Source organism: Geotrypetes seraphini, chromosome 1 (genome assembly GCF_902459505.1).
Source record: "Geotrypetes seraphini chromosome 1, aGeoSer1.1, whole genome shotgun sequence".
In the NCBI taxonomy this organism is placed as follows: Eukaryota; Metazoa; Chordata; class Amphibia; order Gymnophiona; family Dermophiidae; genus Geotrypetes; species Geotrypetes seraphini.
Genome location: NC_047084.1, coordinates 34,259,823 through 34,283,855, shown reverse-complemented (window position 1 = coordinate 34,283,855; position 24,033 = coordinate 34,259,823). Strand labels below are relative to the sequence as shown.

The 24,033-nt window shown below is 39.8% G+C and overlaps 1 protein-coding gene across 3 annotated transcripts in view; it reads right to left on the bottom strand.

Moving 5' to 3' along the window:
• CMYA5 (cardiomyopathy associated 5) overlaps positions 1–24,033 on the bottom strand; it is a 119,819-nt gene that overhangs the window by 74,136 nt on the left and 21,650 nt on the right. For all 3 annotated transcript variants that reach the window (XR_004537982.1, XM_033929703.1, XM_033929689.1), the window contains exons 2-3: positions 13,488–23,922; positions 8,799–8,894 (exon numbers count right to left, since the gene is read on the bottom strand). Coding sequence is in view for 2 of the 3 variants with exons in the window: in XM_033929703.1 (XP_033785594.1) it covers positions 8,799–8,894; positions 13,488–23,922 (10,531 nt within the window). In the remaining variant the exon portion in view is untranslated. The remainder of the gene's footprint in view (positions 1–8,798; positions 8,895–13,487; positions 23,923–24,033) is intronic.

Genomic DNA, 24,033 nt, shown 5'->3' with positions numbered 1-24,033 from the left:
AGCCATCTGATCCCATCCACACAAGCCTCGAATAGTGTTATACTGAACACAGCTACAATACTACAATACAATTTCTGCTTTCCTCATCTTCTCATCATTCTCTTCCTTCCATCCACTGTCTACCTTCTCCCCTCCACCCCCACTATTGGTCTGGCATCCATCTTCTTCCCCCCCCCCCATGGTCTGGCATCTCTGTCTTCTTCCCTTCCATCTCTCCCTCCCTCAGGTGGTTTTTAGCAGAACTCTCCTCCTCCTTTCCTCTCTTCAGATCTGGTAACTGTCTCTTCCCCCACCCCCAGTGCTCTAATATCTTTTCCTTCTCTCCCCTTCCCTTCCTTTCCTTTTCTTTTCTACTCTTTCTTCACAATTTGTTTTCTACCTTTTGTCTCTTTCCTTCAGGGTCTTCTCCCCTCTCTCCTACCCACTAACATGCAGCATCGGCTCCTCCCTCCCACTCTCTTTCCACTTCCTTCCAGCGTGTTCCCCTCTCTCTCTCCTACCCATTTCCATACATGTTCCTCTCTCTCCCCTACCCATTTCTATGCAGCGTCTGTTCATCTCTTCACTCCCCCTCTCTCCACTTCCCTTCAGCACCCTTTGCACGGTCCAGCAGCCCCCCTCCCAATTGCCACAGTCTGGGCATCTCCCTCCTCCCTTCCCCTCACCTTCGTGGCGATTTTCTTTTTGTCTCCCAGATGCCCAAGCCAGCTTTCATCAAGTCGCGTGTGGATGCCCAAAACTTCTCCTCTGATGCAACTTCCTGTTTCCGGTTGCGTCAGAGGAGAAGTTTCAAGCAGCCACACGTGACTTGTTGAAAGCCGGCTCAGGCAGCTGAGAGACAAAATAAATGAAAATCGCCAAGAAGGTGAGGGGAAGGGAGGGAGGGAGATGCCTGGACAGTGGCGATCAGAAGGAAGGAGGGAGGGGGCTACTGGACTGCGCATTGGTGACTGCGTACATTCCCTCAATTAACTGCGGACACAAGGCCATTCACTGCTCCACAGGGCGGTGAATGGCCTTGTCCCCGTACCTGCGGCGACCACTTTTTCCTCTCACTGTTTCAGCGGGTTACCCGCAGCTAACAACTACCGTGTCATTCTCTACTCATAATCAAAACATTTAAACATTCAAAAACCAGCCTAAGTCAGCACTTGGAAGTCCTAATAGCCTGGATGCCTAAGTGCTGATAATCGAAACCAACTTTCTGGACGTCCAGCAGGACTTCCAAGCCGCTGAAAGTCCAGAGCCTAAAGGGGAGTGTTGGGAGGGTGTTATGGGTGGGCTTAAATCTGGACGTTTTACAGCAATAATTGAAGCTTTCCCAGGATGTCCAAGAGGAACTTACTTAGACCTGTTTTACATGCATCTAAGTGTTCCAAAGGTGATCAAACTGACAAGATGACCAATGGAGGATTCAAGGCATGACCCCCCCCTTACTCCGCCAGTGGTTATGAATCTCTCCCACCACCCGTGGAGGGTGAAAAAAAAAGTAGGCTTCCCATCAGTTGACTGTGGCAGAGGAATCCCAATCAGCTGAGACAGTTTCAGGGATTCCTTCTGGCTCAGCTGATGGGGATTCCCCCTGCCAGGATCAGCTGAACTTACAGGGAGATTCTTCTCTCCCTCCCTCTCACAGGCACCAATCTCCCAGCCCCCTTCACAGAGAGTACCCGTACTACACCCCTCCCCCAATATCCCCACACACTCCTGACATTCCCCCACACACCACTGAGCTATCAGTATAAAAATCAGCAGGAAGGATGCCCACTCCCTCCTACCGCTGAGCCCCATCGAACCCTGACACTCCACCCCATACTGTGGCACCCCAAATCCATAGCACCCCACCGCAGTACCCCTTGAACCCATTGTACAACACTCCATTGTACAACACTCCAACACCTCCGAATCCATGGCATGCCACTTCAACATCCCCGAACCCATTGCATGCCACTCTGACACCCCCGAACCCTTGATATGCCACCTCAACATTCCCTGAACCCACTGCACCTCACTCCGACACTCCCCCTATAACCCCATATCTTCAAAGACAATCCAGCAGGAGGGATTCCCACTGCCATTATGGCAGGCTTTCCCCTTCATGGTGCATCCTGGTATGCACTGGGAGGAGCCTAAGGCTCTGATTGGTCAGGTAAGGGAGGAGCCTAAGGCTCTGATTTGGCCAGGTGGGAGAGGCCTTAGGCACCTGGGCCAGTCAGAGACTTAGGCCCCTCTCAATGCATCCCAGAATAAACTGGGAAGGGGAAGGCCTACCATTATGAAGAGCAAGGCCTGTCGGCGGGACGGACTGAGCATAGTTCAAAATTGCCAGGGCTGCAATGTAACACTTTAAGCAATCTGATTGTCCTTTTTTAAAAAAAAATCTTTATTGATTTTTAATCTAAAAACAGTGCTTTATAAATAGAATCTGATTGTCCTTTATGAATTCATATTATTGCAGTAGATGATAGCAGAAAGAGACCCTCATGGTCCATTCAATCTGCCCAACAAGGCAACTATAGCTCCGTATAAGCCCATGTCACCCATTTTTAAATGCTGGTTGTGAAGTTACCACCATGTTAACCACATAGGCAGCCAAACATCATGGGGATGATAAGTTGAAAACTGTCGGCAGTCCACCATATATCGGTCAAGTTGTCTTCCCCTCCCTCTCTCACGCGAGACTCATCTGTTTCTGTCACAGGTCATCCACAAATCAACCTTTCCCAGTCCACAATCTTTACATATTTTGGCCCAGTGATACACAATCATCACTATAAACAAACCTTCATGTAGTGGTTAATTTCAGTTGGAGGGACTCCTTCAACAGTCAGAAATTCTGTCACGGCATATTTACTTGAATTAGTCCATTGCATGCTCACTGCATTCTTCCATTTCACAAGCAACAGCATAATAGCCTCTTACACATGCACCTCACCAACTGAGGTACTACTATTACTAATATTTATCATTTCTATAGCGCTGAAAGGCGTATGCAACGTTGTACATTTAACATTCAATAAACAGTCCCTGCTCATAAAAGCTTACAATCTAATTTGGACAAACAGACAGGACATCTCAGGGATGGGGAGTTTCTAGCAGAAGGAATGATACGATGGGTAAAGGTATCTGATGGTGAGTGGGAGTTAAGAGTTGAAAGCAGCTTCCAAAAAGTAGGGTTTTGGCTTGGATTTGAATGCTTCTAGAGACAGCGCATAATGTACTGACTCTGGCAGCCTGTTCCAGGCATACGGCGCAGCAAGAAAGAAGGGACAGAGTCTGGAGTTGGCGGTGAAACAGAAGGGTACAGATAAGAGGGACTTACCCAATGAATTGAGTTCACAGGGGTGGGGGAGCATAAGGGGAGATAAGTAAGGAGAGACATTGAAGGGGCTATAGAGTGAATGCACTTGTAAGTCAGTAAGAGGAGTTTGAACTGTATTCGGAAATAGATGGGGAACCAATTAAGTGACTTGAGAAGGGTAATGTGAGTGTAGTGGCTCTAGTGGAATATGAATTGTGCAGCAGCATTTTGAACACATTGAAGGGGGAGAGAGATGGTTGAGCGGAAGACCTGAGAGAAGTATGTTGCAGTAGTCTAAGCAAGAGGTGATGAAAGCATGGATAAGGGTTTTGGTAGTGTGATCGGAGAGGAGAAGTTGGAGTTTGGAAATATTATAAAGGAGGAAGTGACAGGTTTTATCAGTTTGTTGGAGCAGAGCAGGAAAGAGAGGAGTCAAAGTTTACCCTGAGCTGAGGCTGTGAGCTGACAAGACTGGGAGGAGGAGAGTGTTATCCACAGAAATAGAGAACGGTGGGAGGGGAAAGGTGGGTTTAGGCAGAAAGATAAGGAGTTCAATTTTAGCCATAGTCAGTTTTAGATGGTGCTGAGGCATCCAAGTGACGAAGTCAGACAGGCAGGTTGAGATTCGGTCCTGAATTCCTGTAGAGATATCTGGTGTGGAGAGGTAGATCTGGGAGTCATCAGCATAGAGATTATATTGAAAACCATGGGAGGATTAGAAGGAGCGGGTATATATGGAGAAGAGGAGAGGACCCAAGACAGAGTCTTGAGGTACACCGACAGACAGTGAAATATATTGAAAGTATGATGCATTGCAAAGGGGATACTTTAAGAAGTTTCAGGATGTGTGGAAATCATTAACAAAGTATTGTAAAGATTAATTTGAAATTGTTTCCCTTATACTTATCGATTTAAGGGGTAGGGAGGGGGGAATTTTATTATACATGTTTTATATGATAATGGAATATAAGGGTGGGTGGGGTGGGAAAAGGGAAGGGATATGTTTTTATGTAATATATCAATGATTGTTTGTAAGTGATGTAGTTAATGTTAATCTGAATGAATATATTTAACACTTAATGTAATTTTGAAAATGAATAAAAAATTAAAAAAAAAAAAAAAAAGAAAGTATGATGGGAGAGATAGGAAGAGGTGGGAGAGGTGAAGGAAAAGATTTTAAAAAAACAAGTGAACATTTGTAACATGTAAGTGCTGCCATCTGTTGATGAATTATGGAAGCAGAGGCATTCCTTTTTGTTTAACTCTTGTAGAATGCTAGCACGTGTGTGTATGTGTGTGTGTGTGTGTGTGTGAATGTAACATTCACACGTATAAGTGCTAGGTGTACCCTCAGTGGTATCCTATAAGGTGAGTGCACAAGTCACATTGGCCTGGCTTCTGTAACTGGCACTGTTGTTGGTGGCTGTCTTAAAAATGTCCACTGATCGCATGTCCATCACACGACAGCACCAGGTACAGAATCATGCCTCTGGCCAACAGAGTTGCAATTCCAGCGTCAATTTTTTTAGGTGCCTTGAAATTCAGTTAAAAACATTGTGGAGAGCCTGATACCTGTGAGGGATACCGGAGGTGACTTTCTTGCTGCCCCCGTGCTTCCTGCAGCAGCGGCTGGCGTTTTCTGCTGCTGCTCATCGGGCAGGCACAGCAAGAGATGGACCCTTGATATCACTGGGTCCGTCTCCAACACCTTAAATTGACGCTGCGGCCACAGGACATGGTTCCAAGGGGCGTCCCAAAGGGGCATGTTCTGCCCCTTGGGAGCCCCTTGGAGCCACGAGGAGCCGAGGAACCGGAATCTAAGGTTGTATTATTCTTTTCATAATAATTTTTGATAGCTTGAACATGGGGAAAAGAAAAATTAAACCTAAGAGTTCAATACCGGCTGTATCTGGCCCTATGGACAGGCATTTGACATTATTAACTAATAGTCCTTCAGCAGTATCACTTAGCATGAACTCTTCCATTTCGGGTACTTCAATGAGTCCCCTCGAATGGACTCCTCCCCTTCATCCAGTATCAAGTGATAGTAGGAATATAAATCCTACTATATTGTGACAGGGAAGAGCCTGTCAGCAGTTTAAACCCAGCTTTAAACCCTGCCTTGCAAAGGCTGGCCCCTATTCCTAAGCCCAGGAAGCTGCCTAATAATCCTGTACCTATCACCAAGAGCCAACAGGCAGGGCAAGGCAGAGAGAGAAGGGCAGAAACCATAACATCTGGTTTAGGGCACTATAATCCCTTTTATAATACCTTGGGCAAATCTCCAACAAAACCTCTAGTAAAGAAAACCAGCACAGGCATGGTTAATGAGAAGGGTGTGGCGGGCAAGCAGGACGAACCCAGAGGGAGAGTGGGATTAGGCTTACAGCATAAAATGAGCACAGGTGGAAACACTAGGGAGAAGATTGGAGAGAACACTCGGGAGAAAACTGGAGGGAGGAATGCAGGGGAGAGACATGCCGTACTAAGCAGGAAAGAGCCTGTTAAGAGTTCTCTGTCCCAGACCCTAGCTAAAGCACAGCTGGTCTTACAACCCTCCAGAGCTAACAGACTTCTGACTCCTAAGCAGAAGTGCAGGGGAGTAGAAAGACCTCCAGGGCAGGGCTGGCCGTTAGCTGTCCCTGAAGGGAGTTCTTACCCTGCCTCAGAAAGCGGAGATTCCCTAATGGAATTAGAGGGAGAGCTATCTGAAAGCAGTGAGATGGAGTGCAGTCTCGCAGTATGGGATCTCCTGGAGAATCACAGTTAACAAGGTATGAATGAGGGAGGGGAATGAAAGTGAATGTATCTTTGTATAGCGTTCTTTCTCCCTAGCAGAACTGTGAGCATGTGTGAATGAATCACTTAGAGCCTGAGAGGGAGGCCATGTAGCTAAAGGGAAGGAGGTGAGAACCTTTAATTAACTTCCCCGAGAAGTGTAACGGAACTCAGAGACCTGACATTGTGTAACCCTGAAGCAGGGAACTTTCGGGAGGGGACTTACACCAGTCATAAAAGGTTGGGTTATATAAAGTTCCCTAGCCCTACCCAGGAGCATAGGGTAGTGGGGGGCATTGGACTTCGGGTGGGTTAGGTCACAGAGCTTCCTGAAGTATTTCCAAACAAAAGGAGCAAAATTAAGGAGAAAACGTTTTGGTTTATTTTTTGGCTTTTCTGCCTGGGTAGCAGGCTGGACTGTGTTGTAAGGAAGAAACCTTGTGAATATATGATTTGTTTTAAGTCTCCTCAGACCAGAGGGACTACTGGAACCCTAGTGCGGTGAACTAGGGGTAATAAAGATAAAAGCTGTACTTTACCAAGAACGCAGTCTCCACTAATTATTCTACTGCTTATCCAGTGGGAGTCCTCCTGGGAGCGCTCCGTCCTTACGCCTGGGGCGGGAGCCGGGTTGCCAGCGCTAGGCTTACCCCCGGCCCCGCCACAATATCCACCGAATATGTGGTATCCTCCACTCAGATTAATAAGTTAGTTTTTACTGAAATAGCTAAATCACTTGATTTTTTAGGTGAAGTGGAGGATCAACCACTAACGGAGGAAACACAAGATATTACCCTCAAAGATTTGTGGTTAGGTATTTCTAGAGTAGAAGGGTTTCTCAGGTCAACTGTGAAACAAACAGTGGATTTTTCACAGTCTGTTTCTCATAAGCTTGAAAATGTGGATTCCAATTTGAGTTGTTTGGATAAACGATTAAATGTGGTGGAAGCTCAATGTAATACACTTCAAGCTGTCTCAGTATCTGCTGTTAAGGATTCTAAAATGGAATTAATGGAAAATATGTATAGAGCGAGAAATCTCTGCTTGGTCAATTTCCCAGTAACTCACTTACTATCTTATGAAATCTTATTAAGGAAATTTTTCAAAGAAATACTGGTGTTTCCCAATGCGGAGAATTTTCCAATTAATAATTACTATTATGTTCCTCAAAAGAAAAAAGAATCCGCCCAGGAGGTGGACCATTTGGTCACAACTGAAATTAATTTGACAGAGTTTCTTGAAGATAGTCAAGATGTGATCCAGAGTTGGTCCACTCTGGTGATAACATGCATGAGTGAGATAGACAAGATGTTAATAATGAAACTTTATTTTAAAAATAGGTTAACAAAATTTTGTGGAGATTTGGTTATAATTTTTCCAGATGTCTCTAGAGCTACTCGATTAAGGAGGAAAGAATTTCTGAAATTAAAAGTTAGAGTTTTAGCTCTAGAGGCATCTTTTTACTTAAAATTTCCATGTAAATGTCTTGTCAAGTTACAAGACATCGAATATGTTTTTTGGGATCCCATACAACTGCAACAATTCCTAATTGCTTGAGAACAGAAATGAGTTAGTATTTAAGAGTTAAGTTTCACTACTGAGAAATAAGAGGAGGGAAATTAAGAATCCCTATAAGAGTAAGGAATGGTTTAGAATTCGCGAGTGTGAATCATGAATCATTTCCTTTTTATTCGCTTTATAATCTGTTTTCTCGAAAGTGTATCATATCTCTCTATTAATGTGGGCTTAGAAAGGAATTTTGTATGAATGATAAAGTAATGTTAATTTCCAAGGAATACCTTTTTTTCTTTTGTATTATTTGATATTGTAATCATCTAAATCTATAAATTTAAAAAAAACCCAAAAACGTTGTTTCAATAGCATTTTTTTACTGAGTTTGGGTGCCTACTGGTGCCCCCCCAAAAATGGTGTCATTTAGAGAATACGGGCCTTAGTGCATAAATGCAGGGAAACATGCAAGAGGCACATGGACAAGGCATGTGTTCAGACATTTACACGTGTAAGTTATAAAATACTATCAAAGACCAATATTAATCAAAATGTGGAAATACTGGTGGTTGTGAGAATCTCTTATGCACTTGTCAATATTATTAGTGCAGGGGGAAAAGGCTTCAAGGGCTCACAGGTGCCTGACGTTAGAATGTTCTTGTCAGGTTACCACTGAGTGAGCTATCATTAGCCTTCAAATAACCCCCTGCACCTATGTGACATTATCTATCTTATTTGCTTTTAATTTTTATCATACAGCGATTGTAAACTATCAGTATTTCCACATTATGGTTAATATTGGTTTTAGATAGACATTATACCAGTAGGATTCTTACAGTTATAAAATATTGCCATTTATATGCTAATGCGCTACTTTTAAGTTTGCACATTTATTCCTGCTATTGACATGCCTAAATCTTAGCAATTAAAATGCTGACTTATGCTAGAAATAGAATTCATCAGCAGTGTGCTGCATTTTGGTTCATTATATAGAACTGCCCAGTGGCTACCACTATGAGAACACCTAAGCACAGATTACATAAAAGTGAGAACTTTCCAAGCGATACTTATGCACGTGTGCAGTTGCACAATATTATAAAAACCCTTTTCTGCATGTAAAACAGGCTTTAAACATAGAAAAAGTTTTATAAAATTACTCCAGGATATACATACAAATGCAAAGAAGGAAAGGTCAGAGGAGATAACTTACCTCAACATGATTAAAAAGGGACTCAATCTCACCAACACGCTCCTCTGCCTTTATTGAACTTTCCTGTAGCCTTTCTAGAAATTCTTCTAATCGCCCCTGAAAAAAACAATTATTCTTAGACAAACTTGTTACACAAATACTAGATTCAAACAATTTGGTTGCTAGTCTATTTGTCATTTTAAATACAACACAAGTAATTGTCTAAAAATAATTTCAGAGTTATGCAATTCTATAAAGAGGTGAAAAGGCCATGACTGCAAACAAATCTCCTTCTTTTACGAAGGCATAATGTGGGTTTTAGTGCATGCAGCGGCAGTGCTAAAACCTGCACTATGCCTTCGTAAAAGAGGGGGATTGTGCAGTGAATTGTAGTCATTGACCAGTGCTAAATGAACAAGGCTCATAGTCCATTTTTAACAGCAGCATTCTGTGACTAAGGGCTCCTTTTACTAAGGTGCGCTGGGGCTTTAACGCATGGAATAGCATGCGCTACATTGTCCCGCGCGCTAGACCTTAATGCCAACATTGAGCTGGCATTAGTTCTAGAAGCATAGCGCGCGGTAATTTCCTGTATGCGTTAAAAATGCTAGCGCACCTTAGTAAAAGGAGCCCTAAGGAAATTATACTGAATAATGTCATATGGGTTTCAAACATGGATATCATTGCTCTGAATGTTCTATTTCATGGCCTATAGTTAGGGCTTCTGTACAAATACTATTGCTGGGTGCTTTTTCTAAGTAGAATCATATATGTACATTACTGTCACTTAGGAGTTGTCAGCACTAAAAAGGTACATAACTGAGTAGAAGATACAAAGCGACACTAGAAAAGGTTCAAAGAAAAGCAACCAAGATGATAAAGGAGATGGAACGCCTCTCGTATGAGGAAAGACTAAAAAGCTTAGGGCTCTTCAGCTTGGAAAAGAGAAGGCTGAGGGGATATGATTGAAGCCTACAAAATCCTGAGTGGAGTAGAAGGTACAAGTAGATTGATTTTTCGAGAATTTGCGGAAGCCAGTCAGGAAGCCGCTCAGTGCTGAGCAGCAGCGCCAAAGCGCACTCCTGCTCAGTGCTGCTCAGCGGCTGAAGAAAGGAGAACTTGTGGCAGCCACCAACGAACAGGTTAGCAGCGGGGCAGGAGCATGGAAAGCTCACTCCTGCCCGCTGAACCTCTGGACTACCAGGGATCGGCAGAGGACAGACAGGACAGGACAGGACAGGACATGGCAGGGCAGGGAGCATAGCCAGTGCCAAGTTTTAGGGAGGCCACAGCCCCTGTGGTCCCCCCCCCCCTCGTTCCAACTCCTATTAAATGTTCACATCAATCTGTCCATTGTAACTTCCTGGGTAACTGACCCAACCTCTTGTAATGTAATCCAACCTTGAACTTTATAGGTAAAGGTGGAATAGAAAACCTGATTAACATAACATAACATTTCAGGGAGGAAATTGCCCCCTCTTATTCCCCTGATTTACATCCATGGAGGGAGGCCACATAGTGGAGACAAGTGGCCAGCAAATGGAAGAGATGGGAGTATCAAAGGAATGTAAAGAAATGGGATAGTGAAAGTAGAAAGAAGGCAAGGGAAGAGAATGAGAGGGAAAGGTCTTAAATGGAAAGATTGAGGATATGAGTGGATTTGTTCAGAAATAGAAATGTGAGTGGGAGTGCTGAGAGGGGAGATGCAGAAAAGTAGTTCATTGAAATGGGTGGCAAATATAAGGTTGAGAATGAAAGGCAGTAGGGCTCACATTTAGTTGAGAGTCAGAAAGGAAGAGAAATGGGACAGGCAGTAAAAGAAATCAAAAGAGAAAGAAATAAAAGAGATAGTGGAAGGGAAGATTCCAGAAAAAGAAAAACATACAATACTTGAAGAAGCTAAAGGAATTTGATAAAGTAGTCAGGAAAGCAAAGATGCAGATGGGAGAAAAAGTAGTCAGTATGATAAAAAAGAAGGGGAGATCAGGGAGAGACTTGTGGTTTTGTTTAAATATATTAGTAAAAGGAAGAAGTGCAAAATTGAAATTGTGAGACTTGAAGATGAAGGTGAGAAATATGTAGAAGCTGATGAGGATAAAGAAGAAATGCTTAACAAATATTTAAAAGTTTGTACTTACAGATAAAGGACCAAGAGTAGGACCACTGAAAACAAACGCACATAGGAATGGAAGTGAGGCAGACTTAGAACGAGTTTCAAAGACCTTGTTCGTGAGAAGGAGTTAGCTAAATTAAAAATAAGAGTGATGGGTCAGATGGGATACCTCCCAAGAGTATTAAATGAACTTAGAGAAGTATGTCTGACATTTTCAGTGCTTCTTTAGAATCAGAAGTAATCCTGGAGGACTAATGAGTAGATATGGTCTCTCTCAAGAAAAAAGGCCAAGTGTCTAGGGATGTGGTAAGGGAAAGGATAGACACATCTTGGTGACAGGAGTTATAAGAGCAGCAGTCACCTGCCAACAGTGCATGGTGGTTTATTTGGTAGATTATTAGTTTAGGAAAAAAGGAGTGGGGACTTAGGGTATGTGCATGATTGGTAATGAAGATTAATGGAAAAACAATTTTGTCTGATATTGCTTTATTGCTGATGTGTTCATTAAAAAAGTTTATGTCACATAGGATCTATGTAAAAGCAACTTGAAAGTAATAGGAGCTGGGAGTTAAAGAACCACCACATCTGGCTGTGGAATAAGAATACATATATGCAGGATGGGGGAGGGGATAGACGGTAATGCTAGGGGTCTTACTGTTTATTAAGTTACTATAAAATGGTAATTTCTTTTCTGCCAAAGTATGTATTACCAATGTTACACAGATGTTAGTTTTGTTTTTGGTATTCAAACATAATACTGTATTGGTCTCTTTCACCAATAAAAATTGTTTCAAAGTTAAAAGTAAAAGAAAGAATGAGGTTAGGTAAGTAAATTAAATTAATGGAAACTGCTAAAACAAAGGATACTACAGTTTCTGGAATCCAATGGATTTCAGGATCTGATACAGCATGGTTTTACTAGAGGTAGGTCTTAAGAGACAAATCTGATCAATTTCTTTGAAGTGGAGGATATCACTCGATCCAGTATAAGATTCAGTAAGGACTTTTGACAAGGTTCTGCATTGGCAAATTATAAATAAACTGATACTTTTGGTATGGGCCTTGCATGATTGACTATTAGAAATGGGTTGATTTGTGGACAATGGAGGGAAGTGGTAAATGAAATTCATTCCGAGAATAGGTCCATTACCAATGGTATGCCACAAGGATTGCTTCTTGGTCCCATTCTTTTAAATATTTCTATAAGCAGTATTACAGAAGGAAAGCTCAGGAAAGCTTTGAATTTTGAAGACAATAACAACACCCTGGAAGGTGTGGATCTTGCAAAATCTGAAAATTCGCCTAGAATTTGGCAGTTAAGATTTAGGGCCAAAAATTCACAATCCTGCATTTGAGATGCATAAATCCAAGGGAAAGATACACTGCAGAGGGTAAAGTAATTCTGTTCACAAAAGGAGAGCAGGACCAATGTGCTTGAGCAGTGAATGAAGTCTGCATTTTTACATGGTCTGCTCTTTACTATAGGAAGGAGCAGTGGCATAGTAAAGATGAGCGGCGCCCCCTCCCCACCCTCTTCCCTGTTCCCCTGCCGCATTTGCACCCCTTTCCCTTTCCCCATACCTTTTAAACGTCTTCGGCATGAGCAGCGCACGGCCCATTTCGGTGTCAGATCCATTTGGCATCACTTCCTAGGCGCGGGGTCCCGGAAATGACGTCACAGAGAGCGCTGAAAAGGCACGGGGGAAGGCAAGGGGCGTGCGCAGCAAGGAGAAGGAGTGGGAAGTAAGCGGGCAGGCGGCTGGGTGGGGGGGGATGGAGAGGAGGAGGGGTGCTGCCCTACCCTTAGGAAGGCCATGCCTGGGGTGTACCGCACCCTCCACACATCCCTTGCTACGCCACTTGGAAGGAGTCAGTCCAGAAGTAGGCTACCAATTCTTAGTGGCCTTCATCATAAAGCATATGTTACCTTTTTTACTTCCCTGGTGTAAGATTGCTGCCCATTGTTGGCATCGGCGCGCTCTCTGATGTCACTTCCAGGATCCGCGCCTAGAAAGTGACATCAAAAGGGCGAGCTGATACCAGACGAGGGAACGTTGCTTGTACCGGAGAAGTTAAAAAGGCACAGGGAAAAGGAAGGGGGCGCGCGTGGCAGAGGGGACGGGTAAGAGGGCAGGGGAGAGGCGCCACTGCCCCAGGCACCACTCACCCTTACTGCGCCACTGCTTAGAGCACACTTGCTTGAGAGATGAGGCAACTAAAACTTTATAGTTACTTGAAACAGTACATCTCTGGCAAATGAAATGATAGAAAGTTAGGTGCCTATCTTTAGGCACCTCTTATAGAATTTCCCCCTGAATATACATGCTGGCACTATAAGTTATCTGAGTAGGGGCTAAATATTGCTGTTATCCAGATCTTTTTTCCATTTGCTCTCACTCTGCTCCAAACCTTTTTATACAGATATAAAGGCCATTCAGTCAGATTTTCAGCTGATATTATCTGTATAAGTTCTCAAAATACACAGATAGAGAAGTTAAATGTTCACTGGTCACCAGTGAACATATAACCTTTTTTAAATAGCAAGCCAATTGTATAAATATGTTATCAATTGTAAAAATATTTATGTATATTCTTACCATCATCTCAGCAGCCACTTTATTCAAGGATGTCACTTCATGATCTTTGTGTGCTCCAAAAATCTTATCAATGGCAGAGATTGGGCATCTGCATGTGTAGCAATAAGTATCGATTTGAGACTTTTTCAACTCTTTCTCTGAGTATTTTTCAGATAATTCTGTTGTTAACATCTCCGAATCTATTATCTCAAATCTTGAATCTTCTTGTTCATGTTCGGCAGGGACATTTAGCTCTGCATCACTGACAAAGTCATATGTACTTTCACTAGCCTGATCAGAAGACTCTCTGTCTTCTGAAAATATAAACCCGTCATGTGCATAATCTGAGAGCAATTCATCCTGCAAAAGTTCATCATGAGTAATAACATCATAGTCCATCAACTCGTCAGCTTCTTCCTTGTAGGCAATACCTTGCTTCCTTTCAGTTTCTGATAGTCTGTGAATGTCCTCTAGTTTGCAAGCAAAATTTTGTAAATCTAGGTTATCGATCACATTATCAGGCTGAATTTCAAATTTTGGAAGTGGTGATATATTTTCTTCTACACTTTGTAAGGATCCATCTTCTGCAGTTAATTTAGTAGTAATATCTAGTCCATACATGTTGTTCATTTTTTCCTCGTGTTCACCTTTTTCAAATAAATCTGGACTTTGAGATGACTTATATACACCCTCTTTAAGTTGTACATTTTGGAAGCCAGCAGTTCTTTTATTGTCTTGCTTCTTAGCATTTTCCATTTTTTGTTGCACATGTTTAGGACCTTCCTGAAGCTCTTGGTTTAAACAACCTGCCTCCAATGGCTCTTTTTCTTCAGGTTGAGAAAACTTGTTTATATTATCTTTTTGTTCTAGTATCTGTTGCAACACAGGACTCTGTGGAAGACCATCTTTCAGGCTTTTGTCAGCAAACTGATGATCTTTCTTTGTATCATCAGATGTAACCAAATCATGTTCACCAAATGTTCCACATAGACCAAAATTGGTCAACTCATCTTTATGAGAAACATATGTTTCACAGGTCATTTCAACTTGATGGGGAGAGCAAATTTTGCTTCTTACAAAGAGATCATTTTTCTCTTCAACCTGTGCATCTCTAACATTTCCATCTTTTTGAACAAATACAGACTGCTGCTCTTTTTCTTCACAAACATCAGTAATACCCTTGGGAATATTTTCAAGCAATTCCTCACTTAAAACTTCTGATGCATTAAGCTGCTCTGAAACAACTTCAGTCAGACCTTTATTGACTTTTTGAGCTTCTCTTACATCAAATGGAATTTCATCTCTTAGAATATATTTTTCAAAATATATTCCAGTTCCATCATCTGTATCAGAATTTCTACAGGGTAGGGATGTTTCAGAATCTATGCTGTCTTCATCAGATTGCCCATTGCTTTTTTTGCTTGTATCTCCTTTTGCATCTTCATAGAGATCTTTATATAAAAATGGTAAAGCAGGTGGTTCTTCCAGAAGCTCTGGGTCGATGTATTTAACATTTACAGGAAAGAACGGAGAACGTGTTAATACTCCTTCTTCAGTGGTAAATAAAGTTTTGCTTTCTGATTTTAGATCTCCATTTTTATCTGCTTTAGTCTCATTGTCAAAAGTCTTTTGAGCTTTCAGAACTTTACAAGAGTTTATATGAGATGGTAGATCATTCTCTTTTGCAGTTCCATAAAATGCTTCATCAAAATCATAATATTCAGATTCCAACATACAAACATCAGGACTTTCAGTCAAAGAAACACATTCTTTAACCTTCTCTGGGTTTTCATTCACATCAACTAAAGCTTGTTTGTCTGCAAATGTTTTTATGTTGACCTCAGCTGGAACATTGTCATCAATTAAAGAGTACTTTTCAAAATAGTCCATATCACTGATGCTTTTCTGACTTTTTAAAAATGGAAAGACTTCCTCCTCAAGTTCTTTATTTCCAGTATCATTTTTTATCAGTAGTTCTTTTGGTTTACTGTTATCCTTCTTGTTGTCTAAAATGTTTGCATCAGATTGCTGATTAGAAACTTTATCACCTACACCCAGCAATGGTTTTGTTTTGAATATGGGATTTTCCTCTAAATATTCTAATTTATCTTGCATGTGCTTGCTCTCTTCTTGATCCACTGAAGAAATCTGGGGGGGAACAAGGATATTTAATATCTCATAGCCTTCAGAAACAATACTGAAAACATTTGTTTGTGATTCAGGATCATTTGCGTCTTTGAGTATATCCCCAGGCTCCTTTAATTGAGTAATGACAGGTCTATTTGGTGGATGCACTAATTCTGCTGGTTTTGCAATTTCATTAACACTTATTATTTGCATTTCACTGGCATCATTACTTAGCTTATTTTGTCTGTTACTGGAAAACTGGGTTGAAATTAAATCAGGTTTCAAAGGCAAATCTGGTACAGAATGACTTCTGTGACTTTCTGCTTCTTGGAAAGTATTACACAAATGAGTTTCTGACTCATTTCTTAATGCGTCTACCATACTGGTTGAGTGATGTAGAGCTCCTTGTTTCTCCAATTCATTGTCATGGTCTACTGAAAGATCACAAGATTTTTCTGATATTAAATTTATCATTTCATTGGAAAATGAAGGACTTCTCTTCTTTTCTGTTTGATCCACAACATATGGGAAAACAGACTTTGATTGTTTTGACTTCCGCTTTGCTGGAACTGGTGAATAAGAATGAGTGTCTTGCTTCTTCATTTCTTCAGTGATATATGATTTAAGACACTGGGTATCTTCAGGCTTACATTCCTTAGTAACTGGTAAAGAAACTCCAGTGTCTTGTTTCTCTGTTTTATCCATTTCATAAGACGGAGTAGATGCTTTCTGTTGAATTATGAAGTTCACAATCTCAGGTATAGAAGTCAAAACATTTTTTGTCTCTGCTTCATCTTCAAAGTATGAAGTAAATGCTACTTCATCCATCACTGAGTCCACAGTTTTAGAAAATGGAAGATAGATTTTAGGTTCATTTGATTTCTCAGTAAGTGATGTCTCTTTGGATGCTATGTTTGTAATTTCAGGGGGATAAACTTTAACTTCCACCTTTTCTCCATCCTCAGTAGGATGTGATAATAAAGGTTTTGAATGTTCCAATAACAACTTTGCTGTCATTGGCAAGCACACTTGTTTCTCAGCTTCATCAGTAACATATGAAATAGGCACTTTATCTTCAGATACCAAATCTCCTCCCTTGGATAGTAAAGGATTTTCCTGATTTGTTGCTTCATCAACAGGATATGATGAAATGGATTTTACATCCTCTGTGATTAAGTATGATTCCTCATTCAAATAGGAGATATTTTGTTTTCTGTCTGCTCTATCAAGGGGTGTTATCTGATTTCCAGTCATCTCATTAGATTCAGCATTTACTATGTCAGGTTGAACATTATGAATAATAGTATAATCTTTTCCAATGTCAAAATGTTCAGTTTCTGGAAACTCTGAGGAGGAAGGGATTTGGTTTAAGGATTCTTTAAAATCTGCATTTTGTTTATGTGAAGGTGATGGACTTGTTTTCTTTTCTTCTCGATTTACAGCAAATGAAGAAATAGACTTTGCTTGTTTTGACTTCCGTTTTGCTGGAATTGGTGAACAGAGATGAGTGCCTTGCTTCTTCGTTTCCTCGGTGACATATGTTGAAAGACATTGGCCCTCTTCAAGTTTAAATTCTGATGTAACTGCTAAAGACAATCCAGTGTCTTCTATCCCTGTTTTATCCATGTCATAGGATGGAGTAGATTTTTTCTGTTCAGTTATGAAGTTCACAATCTCAGGTATAGAAGTCAGAATATTTTTTGTCTCTGGTTCATCATCAAAGAATGAAGTAAATGGTGCTTCATCCATCACTGAGTCTGCAATCTTAGAAAAAGGAATATATATTTCAGGTTCATTTGACATTTCTGGAGAATAAACATTAACATTATCCTTTTCTACCTCATCAGTAGGATGTGATGAAAAAGCTTTTGACTGTTCTGGCAAACACACTTGTTTCTCAGCTTCATCAGTATCATATGGAATAGATTCTTTCTCTTCAGAAACCAGTTTTACTGCTTTGAGTGGTAAAGAAGGACTTTCTTTCTTTGCTGATTTATTAATAGGATATGATGAGATGCACTTTGCAGATTCCTCATGCAGATAAGATAAATTTGGTTTTCTGTCTATTCTGTCAAGGGGTGCTATCTGATTTCTGGACATCTCATTAGATTTAGCATTTATTAGATCAGGTTGAATATTATGAATGGCAGTTTCATCATTTTCAATGCGAAAATATTCAGGTTGTGAAAAATCTAAGGAAGAAGAGGTTTGGTTTAAGGAACCTTTATTGTTTGTGTTTTGTTCTTGTGTAGATGATAGACTTGTTTGATTTACTGCTTGATCCATAACATATGGGAAAACAGACTTTGCTTGTTTTGACTTTCGCTTTGCTGGAAATGGCGAATAAGGATGAATGCTTTGCTTATTCGTTTCATCAGCGAGATGTAATGAAAGGCATTGAGCCTCTTCAGACTTAAATTCTGAAGTAACTGGCAAAGAAACTATAGCTTCTTGTGTCTCTGTTTTGTCTATCTCATCAAATGGAACAGACTTTTTCTGTTCAATTATAAAGTTCACAAGCTCAGGTAAAGACAGAATATTTTTTGTCTCTGGTTCATCATCAAAGTATGAAGTAAATGCTGCTTCATCCATCACCAAGTCTAAAGTCTTAGAAAATGGAAGATGTAATTCATGTTCCTTTGACTTCTCAGTAAGTGATGCCTCCTTTGACACTATATTTGCTATTTCTGGGGAATAAACTTTAATTTCTTCCTTTTCTACCTCATCAGTAGGATGTGATAACAAAGCTTTTGACTGTTCTGATAATAACGTAGCTGTCATTGGCAAACACACTTGTTTCTCAGCTTCATCAGTAACATATGAAATAGGTTCTTCCTCTTCAGAAACCAAATTTACTCCCTTGAGTGGTAAAGGAAGATTTCCAAGCATTGCTGCTTCATCCACAGGACATGATGAAATGGACTTTGCATGCTCTGTAATTAAGATTGATTCTTCATGTGAATAAGATAAATTTTGTTTTCTATCAAGGGGTGTTATCTGATTTCCAGACATCTCATTAGATTCACCATTTATTAGATCAGGTTGAACATTATGAATGGTAGTATCATCTTTTTCATTATCAAAATGTTCAGGTTGTGGAAAATCTGAGTACGGAGTTTGGTTTAAGAATCCTATATCATATGTTTTTTGTTCATGTGAAGATGATGGAATTGTTTTCTTTTCTGCTTGATCCATAACAAATGGAGAAATAGGCTTCAATTGTCTTGATTTCCGCTTTGCTGGAACTGGTGAATAAGGATGAGTGTCTTGCTTCTTCGTTTCATCTGCGAGATGTAATGAAAGGCACTGGGCCTCTTCGGGCTTCAATTCTGATGTAACTGGTAATGAAACGCCAGAGTCTTGTGTTTCTGTTTTATCCATTTCATCAGATGGTACAGGTTTTTTCTGTTCAATTATAAAATTCACAAGCTCAGGTAAAGAAGATAGAATATTTTTTGTCTCTGGTTCATCATCAAAGTATGAAGTAAATACTGTTTCATCCATCACCGAGTCTAAAGCCTGAGAAAAAGTTTGATATATTTCATGTTCCTTTGATTTCTCAGTAAGTGGTGCCTCCTTTGACACTATGTTTGCTATTTCTGGGGAATAAACTTTAATTTCTTCCTTTTCTACCTCATTAGTAGGATGTGATAGCAAAGGTTTTGACTGTTCTGATAATAACTTAGCTGTCATTGGCAAGCACACTTGTTTCTCTGCTTCTTCAGTATCATATGGAATAGGCTCTTTCTCTTCATAATCTAAATTTACTTCCTTAGTCAGTAAAGGAGAGCTTCCATGCTTAGCTGCTTCATCCACAGGACATGATAGAATGAACTTTGCATGCTCTTTAATTAAGTATGACTCTTCATGTAAAGAAGATATATTTTGTTTCCTGTCTGTTCTGTCAAGGGGAGTTATCTGATCTCCAGACATCTCATTAGATTCAGAATTTATTAGAGCAGGTTGAATATCATGAATGATTGTGTCATCTTTTTCAGTATCAAAGTGTTCAGGTTGTGGAAAATCTGTGGAGAAAGGAGTTTGGTTTATGGTTCCTTTAAGGTTTGCATTTTGCTCATGTGCAGATGTTGGACTTGTTTTCTTTTCTGCTTGATCTATAACAAATGCAGAAATAGGCTTTGATTGTTTTGACTTCCGCTTTGATGGAACAGGTGAATAAGAATGCATGATTTGCTTATTTGTTTCATCAGTGAGGTTGAATGAAAGGCATTGGGCCTCTTCAGGTTTAAATTCGGCTGCAACTGGTAAAGAAAGTCCAGCATCTTGTGTCTCTGTTTTATCCATCTCATCAGATGGAGCAGACTTTTTCTGTTCAATTATAAAGTTCACAAGCTCAGGTAAAGACAGAATATTTTTCGTCTCTGGTTCATCATCAAAGTATGAAGTAAATGCTGCTTCATCCATCACCAAGTCTAAAGTCTTAGAAAAAGTTTGATATATTTCATGCTCCTTTGATTTCTCAGTAAGTGGTGCCTCCTTTGACACTATGTTTGCTATTTCTGGGGAATAAACTTTAATTTCTACCTCATTAGTAGGATGTGATAGCAAAGGTTTTGACTGTTCTGATAATAACTTAGCTGTCATTGGCAAACATACTTGTTTCTCAGCTTCATCAGTAACATATGGAATAGGTTCTTCCTCTTCAGAAACCAAATTTACTCCCTTGAGTGGTAAAGGAAGATTTCCAAGCATTGCTGCTTCATCCACAGGACATGATGAAATGGACTTTGCATGCTCTGTAATTAAGATTGATTCTTCAAGTGAATAAGATAAATTTTGTTTTCTATCAAGGGGTGTTATCTGATTTCCAGACATCTCATTAGATTCACCATTTATTAGATCAGTTTGAACATTATGAATGGTAGTATCATCTTTTTCATTATAAAAATGTTCAGGTTGTGGAAAATCTGAGTACGGAGTTTGGTTTAAGAATCCTATATCATATGTTTTTTGTTCATGTGAAGATGATGGAATTGTTTTCTTTTCTGCTTGATCCATAACAAATGGAGAAATGGGCTTCGATTGTCTTGATTTCCGCTTTGCTGGAACTGGTGAATAAGGATGAATGTCTTGCTTCTTCGTTTCATCTGTGAGATGTAATAAAAGGCACTGGGCCTCTTCAGGCTTCAATTCTGATGTAACTGGTAAATTAACGCCAGAGTCTTGTGTCTCTGTTTTATCCATCTCATTGGATGGAACAGGTTTTTTCTGTTCAATTATAAAGTTCACAAGCTCAGGTAAAGAAGACAGAATGTTTTTCGTCTCTGGTTCATCTTCAAAGTATGAAGTAAATACTGTTTCATCCATGACCGAGTCTAAAGCCTTAGGAAAAGTTTGATATATTTCATATTCCTTTGATTTCTCAGTAAGTGGTGCCTCCTTTGACACTATGTTTGCTATTTCTGGGGAATAAACTTTAATTTCTTCCTTTTCTACCTCATTAGTAGGATGTGATAGCAAAGGTTTTGACTGTTCTGATAATAACTTAGCTGTCATTGGCAAATAAACTTGTTTCTCTGCTTCTTCAGTATCATATGGAATAGGTTCTTTCTCTTCAGAAACCAAATTTACTTCCTTAGTTGGTAAAGGAGGGCTTCCATGCCTAGCTGCTTCATCCACAGGACATGATGGAAAGAACTTTGCATGCTCTGTAATTAAGTATGACTCTTCATGTAAAGAAGATATATTTTGTTTCCTGTCTGTTCTGTCAAGAGGAGTTATCTGATCTCCAAACATCTCATTAGATTCAGAATGTATTAAATCAGGTTGAACATCATGAATGGTTGTGTCATCTTTTTCAGTGTCAATGTGTTCAGGATGTTGAAAATCTGACGAGAAAGGGGTTTGGTTTAGGGTTCCTTTAAGGTTTGCATTTTGCTCATGTGCAGATGTTGGACTTGTTTTCTTTTCTGCTTGATCTACAACAAATGCAGAAATAGGCTTTGATTGTTTTGACTTCCGCTTTGATGGAACAGGTGAATAAGGATGCATGATTTGCTTATTTGTTTCATCAGTGAGGTTGAATGATAGGCATTGGGCCTCTTCAGGTTTAAATTCGGATGTAACTGGTAAAGAAAGTCCAGCATCTTGTGTCTCTGTTTTATCCATCTCATCAGATGGAGCAGACTTTTTCTGTTCAATTATAAAGTTCACAAGCTCAGGTAAAGACAGAATATTTTTCGTCTCTGGTTCATCATCAAAGTATGAAGTAAATGCTGCTTCAACCATCACTGAGTCTAAAGTCTTAGAAAATGGAAGATGTATTTCATCTTCCTTTGATTTCTCGGTAATTGAGGCCTTCTTTGACACTATGTTTGCTATTTCTGAGGAATAATCTTTAATGTCTTCCTTTTCTACCTCATCAGTAGCATGTGATAATAAAGGTTTTGACTGTTGTGATAACAACTTTCCTGTAATTGGGAAATACATTTGTTTCTCAGCTTCATCAGTAACATATGAAATAGGCTCTTTATCTTCAGACACCAAATCTGTTCCCTTGGATGGTAAAGAGGGATTTTCTTGATTTGCTGCTTCATCAACTGGATATGATGAAATGGATTTTGCATGCTCTGTGATTAAGTGTGATTCCTCATTCAAATGAGACATATTTTGTTGTCTGTCTGCTCTGTCAAGGGGTGAAATGTGATTTCCAGGCATCTCATTAGATTCACCATTTATTAGATCAGGTTGAACATTATGAATTGTAGTATTATCTTTTTCAATGTCAAAATGTTCAGGCTGTGTAAAATCTGAGTAAGGAGTTTTGTTTAAGGAGCCTAAATCATATGTTTCTTGCTCATGTGAAGATAAGGGACTTGTTTTCTTTTCTGCTTGATCAATAACAATAGGAGAAATAGACTTTGATTGTTTTGACTTCTGCTTTGATGGAATTGGGGAATAGAGATTAATTTCTTCCTTCTTTGTTTCATCAGCAAGATGTAATGAAAGGAACTGGGCCTCTTCAGGCTTAAATTCTGATGTAACTGGTAAGGGAACTCCAGCATCTTCTTTCTCCGTTTTATTCATCTCATCAAATGGAACAGATTTTTTCTGTTGAGTTATGAAGTTCACAATCTCAGGTATAGAAGTCAGAATATTTTTTGTCTCTGGTTCATCATCAAAGTATGAAGTAAATGGTGCTTCATCCATCACTGAGTCTGCACTCTTAGAAAAAGTTTGATATATTTCAATTTCATTTGATTTCTCAGTAAGTGATGCCTCCTTTGATACTATGTTTGCTGTTTCTGGGGAATAAACTTTAAATTCTTCCTTTTCTACCCCATCAGTAGCATGTGATAACAAAGGTTTTGATTGTTCTGATAACAACTTTGCTGTCATTGGCAAAGACATTTGTTTCTCAGCTTCATCAGTAACATACAAAATAGGTTCTTTATCTTCAGACACCAAATCTACTGCCTTGGTTGATAAAGAAGGACTTTCTTGCTTTGCTGCTTCATCAACAGAACATGCATGTCCCATGATTAAGTGTGATTCCTCATGCAAATAAGATACATTTTGTTTTCTTTCCGTTCTGTCAAGGGGCGAAATGTGATTTCCAGGCATCTCCTTAGATTCAGCAATTATTAGAACAGGTTGAACATTATGAATTGTAGTATTATCTTTTTTAATGTCAAAATGTTCAGGTTGTGGCAAATCTGAGGAGGATGGGATTTGGTTTAAGGATTCTTTAAGGACAGTATTTTCTTCCCGCTTCACTTTGGTTGACAAAATTGGAGCATTATAAACTCTATTTTGTGATAAATATAGAGGTACTTCTGGATATTCTGACTCAGAATCATACTTCTTGATTTTAGCTTTTATTGATTCTTTATAAGTTGGTATTCCGGTTTGAGGCATGTCTTCTTTATTCATAAACTTTGCTGTAATGAGACTACGTGAAGTCGGTTCTTCTGCAACACCCAGATTACATTTTGTTCCAGCCATCCTGTTTGATTCCTGCACTCTGCTCTCAAAACTTTCATGCCTTTTGCGGCTCAAATCTCCCTTCACACGTGAGGACAACAATGCACGGCCTGGGGATTTCAAAATTTTCTTCCTGCGAATTTTATTTTCATCCATGATAAAAACAACTCTTCCTGGATGTGAGCCTACAGATGAACTTTCTATGCTGTACACATCAGATGTAGTACTAGCTTCTGATGCCCAGGGTGTAGAACATCTACTTGAGCTGGTCTCCCAAGTTATTCCACTGTCTTCACACTGGACTGTCACCATCGAAAAGGAAGGATTAGACATGATGCACTGCAGCTTGGGTTTCACATCTTCAGACTGAGTAATGTACTTTAAACTGCAAGGAACATGGAAAACCAAATAATAATGCATAAAAATGGCAATAACAATGAAATTATTAAATTTAACGGTCATGCATATAACATATAACGCACTATTTTAATAGGGA